This window comes from Pimephales promelas, chromosome 21 (genome assembly GCF_988280905.1).
Source record: "Pimephales promelas chromosome 21, fPimPro1.hap1.1, whole genome shotgun sequence".
Lineage (NCBI taxonomy): Eukaryota > Metazoa > Chordata > Actinopteri > Cypriniformes > Leuciscidae > Pimephales > Pimephales promelas.
Window position 1 is genome coordinate 9,686,669 of NC_142789.1, and position 14,734 is coordinate 9,701,402.

The 14,734-nt window shown below is 39.8% G+C and overlaps 1 protein-coding gene across 2 annotated transcripts in view; it reads left to right on the top strand.

Annotated features, from left to right (window-relative positions):
* The first annotated feature begins 6,257 nt into the window (after window positions 1–6,257).
* The window catches only part of gdf11 (growth differentiation factor 11), a 234,868-nt gene continuing 226,391 nt past the window's right edge, over window positions 6,258–14,734 (top strand). For both annotated transcript variants that reach the window (XM_089125283.1, XM_089125284.1), the window contains exon 1: window positions 6,258–6,980. In XM_089125283.1, coding sequence (XP_088981409.1) covers window positions 6,563–6,980 — 418 coding nt within the window. In that variant the 5' untranslated portion in view covers window positions 6,258–6,562. The remainder of the gene's footprint in view (window positions 6,981–14,734) is intronic.

Here is a 14,734-nt window from a genome sequence, read left to right on the forward strand (position 1 = left end):
CTACACTGGTTACCTATTAAGTTCCGCATCAACTACAAAATACTACTACTGACCTATAAAGCCCTAAATGGTTTAGCACCTATGTACTTAACGGACCTTCTTTCGCCCTACAATCCACCGCGTTCCTTAAGATCACTAAATTCAAGGCTTCTGGTCATTCCTAGGATATCGAAGTCCAGTAAAGGAGGGAGGGCGTTCTCGCATTTAGCTCCAAAACTCTGGAATGGCCTTCCCGATACGGTCCGAGCCTCTGACTCGCTGACACAGTTTAAAACTAGATTAAAGACGCTTCTCTTTAGTCAAGCATTCACATAATGCTTACCTTCTAGTCCTCTGTTATGCCATACGGAACCGTTTGCCACTGAAACTGCTTAACGCACCAGTGGGGCTCGACAGCCTTTTAGACAAACGGGTCGGCGCGTATGGTTGGGTTGCGGAGAGTTCAGGTTACGGAGAGTTTGTGAGTTATAACGGAAATCATTATGAACATCAGCTATGCTAATTATTTCCCATCTGCCTTTCTGCTGTTATCTCGGGACACTTGTCCCGAGAAAAATGGCGTTCGTCAGGTCCAGTTTTGTGTCCAGCCTCTCACTGGGATTTCGGATTCCCCAACGCCTGTGATGAGACGACTCAACGCCTGTGAAGAGACGACTCAACGCCTGCGATATGTTATGGCGCCGTTTGATTCATAAACAATATTTATATTTAATATTTATATTTAAACAATATGAATGTAAGCCAGAGGAGAACTGGCCCCTGACTGAGCCTGGGTTTTCCCAAGGTTTTTTCTCCATCCAATCTGATGGAGTTTGGTTCCTTGCCACTGTCGCCTTGCTTTTGGCTTGCTTTGAGCTTGCTCAGTTGGGGTTATTTAGTGTTTAGCAATGTTGTTGATTTGTGTTGTACTACTTTCATGTTATCAGTGTGAAGCTGCTTTGATACAATCTGTATTGTGAAAAGCGCTATATAAATAAATGTGACTTGACTTGACTATCCCTCTGTGTATACATTATAGGTAGATTTGCATCAGTTGAAACATTCCTTTCCTTGTAAAAAACGTACAAACAAAAATCATCATCATTGGAATATCTCTGCTCAGTGAACGTTGCATTGCACACATATCTCTAAGCAAAATATATAACTCTCTCAACTCAAGAGTCTAAAATATTAAATGAAATATGAATATGTTTTCAATGCAATAGTCTAATTCATGCATTTTAAAATTCATAAGATAATACTAATGAATTCTAATAAAGAATACAGATACATAATTTTAAATAATGAAATTATATTATAAGATGAAATTGTATAGTCTTCAGTATGTTTTGTAAAGTTATTGTGTGTCAAAAAGAACAATAATTGACTATCTTTTTCTTGTGTGTGACGTAATGAATTTAGCAAATGCTAGTAATGAGGAAGTAGGTTTTTTTGTCAGTCAAGAGAAAACTTTTGATAAAGTTGATCATCTTTATTTATTTGAAATTCTTAAAGCATTTGGTTTTGGTGAGAATTGTCTTGGATCAAACTGTTATACACTGGAGCTTCTGCATTCTTAGGTGGGCTATGTTATCCAATGTTAGTTCATTGAGGTATAAGACTGTCCTTTAACAGGACAGTTATACTCTTTGGCAATTGAATATTTACTATACAAACTCAGGGATAAATTGCAAGGGGTTCTTTGTGAAAATAGGCCAATCACTCTTTCGGCCTATGCTGATGATATAAATGTTTTTAAAAGAAGCGATACAGATGTAATGAACTTAAAAAATGCTTTAAACATTTAAGAAAAGGCTCCAAGTAAATTGGGAAAAGAGTAAAGGATATTTATTAGGAGCTTGGCAAGGGAGGGCCCCCCTTATGCTTCCAGGGGGAATTAAATGGAGAAGAGGGGGTTTGAAGATGCATTTTTAGGAAAAGAGCAATAGGCAGAAAAAAAAGGAAGGTATGGTGGAGAAAATGTGTGACCGGTTGTCTGATGGCCATGGGGTACTACCTCAGCTATATTATAAGGGCAGGGTATTTGTCACAAATACTCTGCTGAACCGTGCTGGGCTAATACAGCGCGTGCTGTGTTGAGAAAAATGAATGTCTTCTCAATCTTAATTTATTTATAATGCACAATGAAATCAACGGTGGTTGACCATTGTGCTGAACAATATAATTTAAAAGAACAAACCTAATTTGAAACTCAGTGATTATAAGCCTTTTAAAAAAAGTAATTCTGATGTTATTAATCTAATAGAAAGTGTCAGGCTGTTCCACAAGTCACCTGGGCTTTTTTCTTCAGACTAGATAGGGACCACTAATGACCTTAAACATCTAGCTGGAGTGTTTATACTCAAAATGTCAGAGAGATAAGAAGGATCCAGTCTATTTAAAACTTTAAAAACAAAGAGTAAAGTTTTGAAACTTTATTCTAAAACAGACTGGCAGCCAATACAAAGAGAGTAAGACGGGGGTGATATATTTGTATTTGTGAGTGCCAGTCAGAAGTCTAGCAGCTGCGTTTTAGAATCTTTGTAAACGATTAATATAGGATTGGCTAATACCTGTACATTGAGTTGCAGTAGTATATCGCTATGAGATAAAAGCATGTATAACTCTCTCTATACATCAAGTTATCTCTCGAGTTAACTCTCTAAAAAGACCTTAATGTCACGGGGTGTTGCAGGCAGGAGAGAAGACAGAGTCCAGAATTCACACAAAGCGAACTTTAATTCCAACGGAACAGGCAAGGATACAGACAGGAGCAACACTGGGTAACATTCACATCGACCGACACAGACACACTGAATGAGAATCAACTAAATACACAGAAGAATCAAACTAAACGAGGTGCAAACAGGTGAAAACGATGATGACGGGACGAGGAACAGGTGGCTGATTGGGAAGTGAGTCCGGGAGTGGAAACAAAAGGATCCGGGGAGGTGTAATGCAGATGACGAGACAAACAGGTGAAGACGAAGACTGTGACATCACTCCCCCCTCCCGGTAGGCGTGACCTCACGCCGAAACATCAGCGGGGAGGGGGGGTGGGCGCCCTGGAGGCTGTGGAGGACGTGGTCAAGAGCAGGGAGTCCCCCAGGGCGGAGCAGGATGAGGGTGTGGCCAGGGCGGAGCAGGGTGAGGGCGTGGCCAGGGCGAAGCAGGATGAGGGCGTGGCCAGGGCGGAGCAGGATGAGGGCGTGGCCAGGGCGGAGCAGGATGAGGGCGAGGCCAGGGCGGAGCAGGATGAGGGCGTGGCCAGGGCGGAGCAGGATGAGGGCGTGGCCAGGGCGGAACAGGCTGAGGGCGTGGCCAGGGCGGAGCAGGCTGAGGGCGTGGCCAGCGCGGAGCAGATGGAGGGAGGACCCCTGGTGGAGCCGATGGAACTGGGGCTGACGACACCAGGGGGCCGACTGACCGGGGCGGAGCAGATGGGAGAGGAGACCAGGGTGAAGCTGAGGGACAGACGACATAGGGTGCTGAGGAGGGACCGAGGGACCATGGGGACACCGCAGGCTCTGGTGACTGAAGTGATGACAGAGGTACAGAGGGACACGGTGAGATCAGCGGGAGTGAGGGCTGACGGGTGACTGGAGGGAGTGAGGAGTCCAACTGAACCGAAGGGGTGACATGACAGGGCGGAGCCAGAGGAAGGAAGTCCATAGGTGAGGGGAGGATGACGAGGGAGTGAAGGGAATCCGGAGGACCGAGGGAGCCTGGTCGAGCTGGTGGACTGAGGGGCCATGGAGGAGCTGAGGGAGGTAGGAGCCACGGGGGAGCTGATGGGACAGAGGGCCGAGGAAGTGTCCATGTGGAGGAGGTGTGAGGCGAAAACCGGGGATACACGGACCAGGCTGGTTTCGGGGAGCTGAAGGGCAGTAGAGCAGAGCGGGGACAGATGAGAGGAGGCGGGAGAGGGAGGCTGGGCGGGATCCTGGTCTTTGGCTGGACGGTCTGGACGGTCTCCGGCTGGACGGTCTGGACGGTCTCCGGCTGGACGGTCTGGACGGTTTCCGGCTGGCCTGTCTGGACGGTCTCTGGCCGGACGGTCTGGACGGTCTCCGGCCGGACGGTCTGGACGGTCTCCGGCCGGACGGTCTGGACGGTCTCTGGCCGGACGGTCTGGACGGTCTCTGGCCGGACGGTCTGGACGGTCTCTGGCTGGACGGTCTGGACGGTCTCTAGCTGGACGGTCTGGACGGTCTCTGGCGCCGGCTGGACGGTCTCTGGCGCTGGCTGGACGGTCTCTGGCGCTGGCTGGACGGTCTCTGGCGCTGGCTGGACGGTCACTGGCGCTGGCTGGACGGTCTCTGGCGCTGGCTGGACGGTCTCTGGCGCTGGCTGGACGGTCTCTGGCGCTGGCTGGACGGTCTCTGGCGCTGGCTGGACGGTCTCTGGGGCAGGCTGGACGGTCTGGACGGGGCTGGTCGGAACCAGCGAAGAGGGGAGCTCGGGCTCGGAGAGGCTGGGCGGGACCAGCGGAGAAGAGAGCTTGGGCTCGGCGAGGCTGGACGGGACCAGCGGAGAGGAGAGCTCGAGCTTGGCAGGGCTGACGTGGAGCGCAGGCTTTCTGGGGATAAGGATCAGACGAGGGCGCCGAATCGGCGGGAGAATCCCCTGCATAGTGGCAGGGTTCATGTTGATGCGGTCGGTCGATCTGTCACCGGGTGTTGCAGGCAGGAGAGAAGACAGAGTCCAGAATTCACACAAAGCGAACTTTAATTCCAACGGAACAGGCAAGGATACAGACAGGAGCAACACTGGGTAACATTCACATCGACCGACACAGACACACTGAATGAGAATCAACTAAATACACAGAAGAATCAAACTAAACGAGGTGCAAACAGGTGAAAACGATGATGACGGGACGAGGAACAGGTGGCTGATTGGGAAGTGAGTCCGGGAGTGGAAACAAAAGGATCCGGGGAGGTGTAGTGCAGATGACGAGACAAACAGGTGAAGACGAAGACTGTGACACTTAACCTTAGCTGAAAGAAACTAGATTTAACTACTGCATTTACCTGCTTATCAAATGTCAAAGCTGAATCAAAAACAACACCCAAATTTTTGATAGAGGGGTTGACGTTGCCTATATTTGGTATGTGTACCAAATATATTTGGTACCAAATTTGGTACCAAATATAGACGTTGCCTATATTTGGTCTGTGTTGCCAGAAACAGCCAAAGGGCCGAACACAATTGCCTGAGACTACTCTCATTTAAATTTAAGAAATGTAAGGACATCAAAGCTTTAATATCTGACATCTGTTAAAGTGCTCAAACTCTGGCCATCATTTAGCTTAAAAGGCACATACATTTGAGTGTTGTCAGCATAGTAATGAAACGACACTGTGTTTATTAAAAATGTACCCCAATGGGAGCATATATAAAGAGAATGAAATGGGAGCAAGGATAAATCCTTGAGGAACCCCAAAAGTCAAAACTGATTTAGAGGATGAGGATGATAAAGCAGTCTTTAGTAAAATGAAGGGACTATAGCAAAGGTTTGGGATTATACTGCTGTGATAAAAGTGATAAAGATGAGTTTTAACCTCAAATTCTTCACTGCCTCATCCTTTGGAAATGAAAATAAAACAAATTTATTTTCACAGCAGAGAGGACAGCATCTTGACAACATGATATCCATACAAATGAGCTACAACAAGATGTCCTGTCCACGCAGAACAGGCTGGCATTATGCATATGTAGTAAGTTGTGACGTTAACGAAAGGAGATTTGAACTCCAAACGACTCCAAATAGGGACATTTTAAACTGACGAATAATCTGTAGAGATTTATTGAAATTTGGGCTTTGAATGATCTTTTGTGCACAGTGGATCATGAAAATGAGTTGCTATAAAATTTATGATGAGTTTTTGCCACCGTTAAAAAAAGTTTATATGAGGATTGTAAAATTGTATTCAATAATTTGCTAAATTTATGATGGATTTTGTGTTGGTAGTATGTACTTTTGGAAAATACATATGTGTATGAGATTTGTATTTATTTATTTATTTATTCATATATTTTATATATATATATATATATATATATATATATATTTCTAATTAATTATTTATTTTGTAAATATAAACATAAGTTTGTTATGGTTAAATATTGGTCTATACAGTGTTATTATAAATAAAGGTGTGCTAAAGGTCAACCCCCCATCACCCCCCCCCCCCCCCCTTCTAGATTTAGTGACAAACCTGTGAGCCTTTTGTTGAAATGTTAGCCAATACAGACGGATTACGCCACTAGGCAGCAGTGATATATAAAGGGGGCTGTTAGTTGCATTTGTACAGTTGAAAAAGACATGCTTAGGTATCAACATAGAAGCAGGTAGCTGGTAAAAAGATTTGAAAACACAAATAGAAATGCATTAAGGAACGTTCTTGCATTTTTAATAGCCGTCGCTTTGTCCGTAAAATGGAATACATCATCTCCTGAAAAGCGTCTTTATTCCTGTTTTAGATAGCTAATTCGTTGCTCGAATAAAAAATCTCAAGATAAAAACAACAGTGTCTCGCAAAGCCACGAGGAAAACCTTTGGTCCTGACCATTTAAAATCATGACAAGGTATAACTTTTTATTGTGCTTAACGGTGCTTATTTCTTTGGGACTGTCCGGGAGCGACGAGCCGGACCTCTTTCTGCCCCCCGAGAGCGAGATGTCCTCGGATTCTGGAGTCTCTCTTTTTGATGTAGAGGATGTGGACTCTCCTGAGTGTTCCGCGTGCGTTTGGAGAGAACAGAGCAAAGTCCTACGGCTGGAAACAATCAAATCACAAATCCTTAGCAAACTGCGCTTAAAACAAGCGCCCAATATTAGCAGAGAGGTGGTTAATCAGCTTCTTCCCAAAGCACCTCCGCTGCAACAGCTCCTGGACCATCATGACTTCCAGGGGGACGCATCCTCCCTAGATGATTTCTTGGACGCCGATGAGTATCACGCCACCACCGAGTCTGTCATCACCATGGCCTCAGAGCGTGAGTTACAAAACTTATTTCACGCTCAGTGTTTTTTGCTTCCTTTAAATTAATTTATAACCTACGCTACTATTTAAAAGTAGTGTAAAATTGCATTTTATTTATTTGAATATGGTAGCCTATATGTGACAGTTGCGTATGGGTGGTCATGAATGACATTGATTCATAAAAAATACTTGCAAAAAATTGCCAATGTCTAAATATTTTTTAAAGTTTTTTTATTATTATTATTTAGCCTATACAAAGATATTTACACATATATCCTACAAATTTATTTTGCAGCCTAATCTATGAGTGATCATTTTGAAAGCCGTCTTCACTTGGTTATGTCCGTGTAATAATTCAATAATGACAATGTAATTTAAGCCATGACAGGCAGATGGGCTGAATAGCCACGTTCGAACACATTATAGCCTACTAGATTGTGTTCAAAATAAACAGCAGTAGCCTATTGCAGCAGATTATTAATTAGAGAGTTGCATTATAAATGATGCGCTTTAAAAGCAGTTGTGTCACAACCGTAGCATATTGCACAAGTTCTCCTGTCGTTAGACTCTGCTAGACAAAGTGCCCCAAAAATACTATTGTTCACCCTAAATAAGCAGCAGTGCCATACGACAGCACTTGCCTTTTAAATGTGAAGTTTATAGGCATAGCCCGTTTTTTCACCTCAGTGGAGACACAATGCCCGTGGAGGAGTTTTGGGTCGAGGGGAGTGTGTGACCTTTCCGCTGAGAATAGCCGGGGTTCAACAACATTTACACACATAATGTATTCCGCACAAGGCAGATGAAAAGCCAAGCAAATAATCCGTTTTTTTTTCCTGACCAGACTGAACAAAGATAGGTTTGTGTTCCCCTAACTAACCTCTGCGTTGATTGTCACACAGCCCACGTTCCCGCTGGCACAATGAACACGTTTGACATTCAGGGGACGAATCACATATATGATCATTTAACGGCTGCAGAGCTCATAGATGCCTTTTATAAATAACGTTTTGTTGTCAGAGATTATTGTTGTAGCGGTGCAGTATAAGAGCAGCATGGAAAAACTGATTTATTAGTCATTTATACCAGGATGGTTCAACGAGTGCATTTGCCGATGTATTTACAAACAAGCACTATCACTTTTTTAAATTTGAACTTAGATTTTAAAGTCTTATAAGTTATATTGCAGTTCCAATCATCTTTCTGATCTTTTTAAATTTAGAGGATTCTTGTTGGTTCTTAATCTAAAAGTTCTATTGGATATTGTAGTGTAATCTTTAACAGAAAGCCTTGGTGTGTTGGAAAAATGTATACTGATGAATTCAAGGAAATCTCAATAGGAACAATTAGAGATTTAAAGTCTTTTAAATTCATTTAACCTTTCAGCTTCTTTAGATGTCCTACAGGGATTATACATGTCTAATATTTCGATTTAGAATTAGTTCATTTTATACCTATAAAATACCAAAATATTTGTTTTCATTTAAAGGTTAAATCAAATATCATACAAATTAAACAATCTTCCCAGTCTTTTTTGATTTGAACATTTTCATACTTTGTAATTTTTACAGTATATCATTATTTTTTATCATTATTCATTATTCATTATTTTTCAGCAATCCTTGAAAATGTGTTGTTTCTTCTATTTCCCAACTCTGTATTCTTGATCGTATCCCAATCACTTTAAAAAAAAAAAAAAACATATGCACTCAAACCACCAAAAATAAGTGACAAATAAAATAGTACATATCAAATTTACGATATTCAATTGTGAAATAGACACGTTACTCGACACACTGCTGCAAGTAAGTGCAGTGGAAAGTGCCAAGTACTAAAATAAGATTTCCCCACTGTTACCGGCTTATATTTTGGATGTCAGATATTGTGGTGGATATTGTGTTTAGATGCACTGGTAGGTTTTGCTCTGTCTCTGTTCTGAATTTGAATGTGTAGAAGATGTGTAGAAGGCAAGAGTAGAAAATCGACCCTTGGAACTCATTTGTCACCTGTCTATTTAGAACATATCTTCCTCCTTTGTCAGTGTGCTTTCATAACAGTCAGTGTTTTTTTTTTTTTGTCAGTAATTTGTCGGCTTACACCCTCAACCCCCCTCCCACACAATCACCTACCAATCTCCCTTCTACATCGATTTCACTGACTTGTTTAACTAATTTGTGCTAAAATACATTTCCAAATGGTGGTCACTATGCTCTGCTAACGGCCTGAAAGTTATAAGAGGATGAATTACCACATAAATAAAATTTAAATTGCCATAACTTCTCTTTTTGTTCCCCAAATATTTTACTCTGTAGTATACTCCCAAAGAAACACATTCATCAAGTCAGAGAGGAAAAGGCCTCCTATTGACAAGGAGGGTCAGAGAGTTCACAGCAATGTGATATATTGGATGAGGAGCCAATTAACCTCTTCAGGTCTTTTTCTTTGACCGCAAAAGAGAAGTAGATTAAACACTACTACCCCCACCTAAAATGTCAAAAAAGACGGGTAGGAGATTAAACAACACTACCAAATGCTGCCTCCCCCACCTAAAATGTCTCTTTCTCTCTCACACACAAAGTCACATGCAGACTTATATACACACACATTCACAAACACTAACCCACTAACCACTCCCAACTAGAAAAAAAACCCAAAGGTCTTTTATTGTGTTGACCCTATAAAAGGGTAATTTCCTGAAGGTGCAGGAACCATAAACATTAGGAGAGAGAATGCTAAAAAGACAAGACGGTTGTCCGTCCATCCTCTGATCAATGGGAAGTGTGTGGGAAGTTTTTTTTTTTTTTTTTTTTTTTTTTTACTATTAATTAACCTTGTGAACACCTGTGTCTGAGACTACTTTCATTCTTTCCTGTTCAAGAGGGATATAATAAAGGAAGAAAGCAAGCTCATGTTGAAAACTTTTCCTTTACTGTTTTGTAATCATAAAATAAAAAGTGAGGAAGTTAAAGTGCTGTAGAAATAACACTAAATGTAGTCCATTTTTTTGGGTGGGGTGGTGTGTGTGTGTGTGGGGTGGGGGGGGGGGGTGGAGGTGGTGCTAATAAACGTTCAATGGAACTGAAGTCTATTATACCCTGGGTACAATTTCACTGCTCTCTCAAGAATGCCTCTCTTTCTTTCATTCATTCTCTTTCCTCTTCCCACGGTTCAGTGCTTCTCCTCCACTACTGGAGCAATTCCAGTCCCAGACAAGCAGGTACTGAAGTCATCATTTGCAACAAATAAAACTGTATATTTGCACATAATAAATACAGTTCTTTACAGTAAAAAATAATATACATATATACTGACAACTCAAAAGTTGTGTAGTATTTTGTAGCAAACTTTAAATATTTAAAGACTATGTTATAAAGCTACATAAAACTATATAAAGCTCCTTCAAACTACATTTAAAGACAAAATTTAAAAGTTGCACAAAGAACATAATACATCTGAACGTGAGATATATAATTTGATGGTGATGAAATTGAGGCACTATTATTATTAACAATTGGAGAAATGCTTTTGCTGTATATTGCACTTTACATTTCTCTTGCATTGGGATTGTTGAGGAAGAGGGCATTTTGGGTATTGTCTGGTAATTTGCAACCATCAGAGAGTATATGCGGTTAAATGAAACGCTAAAAATACAAATTTCAGTTCTTTCTCTCATTACAGTTGGTAACAGTCTTGTTGTCCAATAAAACAAGGCAGACTATTTGACCAATTTTCAAAGATGGATCACAACATTACAAACTTTCATTTCAAGCACAGAAATGTATATATATATATATATATATATATATATAATTATTTTAGCTTGGTTAATGGATAATGGTTTATAACACGTTAACAAATATTTAAATAATCCCTATGGGAGAAAACTGTTGAACTGAACTGAATTGAACTGAAGAAGAGAGAAGACGAGGCTAACGGCTTTAAACAGGCTGTTTGCTTTGTTCATTCAGTCAATGATACTGACATGCATAGACATATGCAAATGCATTATCTCATGAGTTTTTGTGAGTATTTTTATATAAAGTGTAAAAAGTAGGTAACATACATTATCGACAAATTGGCAGATAAAATCCTCTACATTCAATTTATTTTAATTTCCTACCGTAGTATGTTGATCTGCCAGTTGTGGGTCTTTCATGCAGAGAACTCTCCTCATGTGTTTGCAATCTGCATTATAATGCATTTAAAATCTAATGGTAATCTCACAATGCTGTTTCAGATAAAATATAATTTAGATAACATTGAATAAATGTGTTTTCGCTGCAGGTTAGATGCTGATAATTAATCATTCAAACCTCCTTATCTAATGGTGCAAGTCCTCCTGAGAAGTCGTGTTTACGACATCAGGTCACTTGTTGGAGCAAGATGGTGGTGTAACTTATTTAACTACACAAAAATACAGCACGTTTTTTTAAAACTCTACTTTTAGAAAATTAAGAACAAAGAATCTGTATCAGGTGTGTTTTGCTTTTTAATGTTTTTAATTAATTTATGAAGCCACTGTAAACTTATTGTTAGATATTATATTTTTTTATGACAATGCTATTATATTTTGTGCAGGAATTAGTTTATTTTGTTGTAAATAAAAAAGCTTGACAATGTCACTGCTATTTACCCAATACTGTGGTATTCCACCACGTTTCTCATTGATATACCTCCAAATCGGAAAGATCAGGGCTTAAAGAAAATCCAGAGCTTCCCACTCATATTTATTACTTTGTGGTGGTGTTCATGTGCGTTCAACTAGTAAATATGATCTTTTCGATATGACTTAAGATACGAATGCACCATAAACCTCTCTACTTAACTGAGACTCGCACATTCACCATGTTTGTAGTTTTTTAACAGTTCACCACCTTGGAATTATAAGGTTCTACATTCTGAGCAGTTTTGACACTAGCTTCAAAGTTCGTTTCACTAAATGTACACAACTTAAAAAAAACACCTATTGTAAAAAAAAATGTCACAGAATAAGATTATGTGAATAACTCAATTTTGACATAAATGACAGATAGAACTTCATAATTCCAAGGTGACAAGTTTGTATCCATGCTTGTAGTTCTAATCTATAATCCTTGTCCAACACACAATGTGTTGTGTATTAGCCATTAGAGTGTGCATGGATCTGCACTTTGGATTCTAACCGGGAAAAGTAGAATAACCGGGTATCTTTGGAATACTGATTTCAACATATTATGATTTGGGACACACTAATTCTAATTTTCAATACTATTTAGGTCAGATAGTATGCGAATTGGGATGCAGCACATCATTGGATTGCAACAGGCAGTGTTTTGGGTGATGTGCATTTGAATGATAAACTTCACAGAGTGAATGGGGATACAATTTTCACCCATTACTTAAATTCTGCTCTGTACTGCATACAAAACTATTTAATTCCACCAGAATGGACTGCGATCGCAACACATTATCATCAACTGGTACCACTTTTGACATTCTGATTCCACTTGTCTGTTAGGCCATTTCTAAATATTTTTAAGAACTGGTTATGGGTAAGTTTAGAGGTAGGAGTGGGATTAGCTGCTCAAAATATCTTTTTAATGCCATATTGTTACCAAAATTGTCAATTTCCTACACGTTTCTGTCCACTTAATATATCCTTTTTTTATATAAAATGGTTGTTTGGTTTTCTGTGGTAGGGTTAAGGGATCTACAATTTATCTATAAAATGGAAAAAGGTAAATTATACAACTATCTTTGATATAAAAGATTTGTGAATATTTTACCTTTCTTTAAATGTTGTCAATATTGTACATTTCAGCATACAAAAATGTATGTTTTGCACCTGAAAATGTTACATATTGATACCTACGTATTAACAATGAGACCAGGCTGGCAAATAAGAGCATTATGCCAGATGCATTAAGCAAACTCTGGACAAACCAAGGATTTACAATGAGCTGTGGAAAACCATTTTAAGTGTGAAAAACAAGTTTCGCCTTTTTCACCTTTCTTCGCCTTTGTCGCCATTGGCTTTTGACTTGCTTAGTAGGGAAGATTTAGTTTTATATTTAACAATATTATTACAACATTATTTTCCTCTTATTTCTATAAAGCTGCTTTGAAACAATCTGTATTGTAAAAAGCGCTAGGTAAACAAATGTGACTTGACTTGATTTAACTAAACAGCCGCCAGAGAAATGTGAATTGCAGCTATTATTTATTTATTTATTAATAATAATACAAAACACTTTAGGGTTGGAGTAATTCAAGAATGCCGAGCATCTCTGTTGAGTAATATCAGGAAAATATGCACCATCACATATGGGATATACAGAGAGAAAACAAGGAGCACAGAGGTCAGAAGATGCCCCCTTTTTCATTGTCAGTCATCTCATTTTTGGTGCCAAAAAGAAAAATAATGTCAGCAAAACATGAATATGAATTAATTCATTTCATGAATTATTTATTTGGACAGATTGCCATTTAAAATTAGGCCACAACAATGAAATGTGAGCCAAAGGGGAACCACCAAAAAAAAAAGAAAAGGTTATGGCTCAGATGTTATTTTTTTAAATTGAAAAATGAAATGGAGGCACACATGCATATATCAAGCTTTAGTCTTATTAGCAGTCTTTAGATAGCTTTGGAATCATCATATTCTTTTAATAGTATTTAGAGTTATACATACAACATTTATTAATGTCCTGACCAAAAAAAGTAAATGTAAATGTCGAACAAACTACATTTTTGAGTAAACAAAATTGTCAGTATTTAATAGAGTGTAAGTGTTTGTATAAATACATCTGGGTTATTGTATGGCACCATATTGCTCAGATGGCCCAGTTTAATAAATCAGTCAAATAAATCTGAGTTAGCGTGTGAAACTATAGCTTTTTTATACAAGTGCAAAGATAGTTTTCATTTTTCTGCTTTTAGTAGACAGGGAAAGGTACTGTACAAAATAAAATGAACTACTGTTTTATGTATTGGTAAACCTTTAAAACACACATTATTGCATAACATTTTAATTAGGTTTACAGTTTAAGGAAACTATAGTCAGTTCTCTTATCATTCTTATTGTGACAAATCTGCAAGATTTGCATAGAATTTTGGAGCCTATGGATCAGCCATCTGTCAAGATATTGTCTGTTTATACTGCTGTTGTGGACTTGATATTTATTTTCAGAAATAGTCCTGTATCAAGACAATTTTTGTGTGTGTATATTTCTAAATATAGTTTTAGTTTCTTGTTTCTCAACTGAACTCAACTCAACTGTAAGATTGTGCTCTTAATTACCTTAATCACTGTTTTTTGATCCTGGTGGTTCCAATGTGTCCCTAAATACATGGTGAGTCTGCATGAGCATGCTCATAACCACACTCATATCTGCACTTTTGTATATGTATTATTTTTGCTCTTTTTTAATGTATGCAATGGGCACTTTTACACTTTTAGTACACTAGCTAAATACCCTATTATTATGGGGAGCATGTATGACATGCTTTTGTTGAGCGTGGGGGGCTGCGCTGCTAAAACTGTGATAGGAGTCTTGTGCCTGGCTCTGTCCCCCAGGAGTATTCTGAATGAGGGTGTCACTTGCGGTCTGTACCCCCCATTTTCCCAACACACACCATTCCTCTGTCCCGTGTCCTCCCCCACTTATGCTCTCCGATCTCCTGGGATAAAGGGGCCAAACAAAGAATGAGTGAGGCGGCACAGGCTGGGATGATGGGGTGGGGAGCTCTGTGGCCCCTGTCTTATTAGAAGGGTCGTGAATGTGTCAG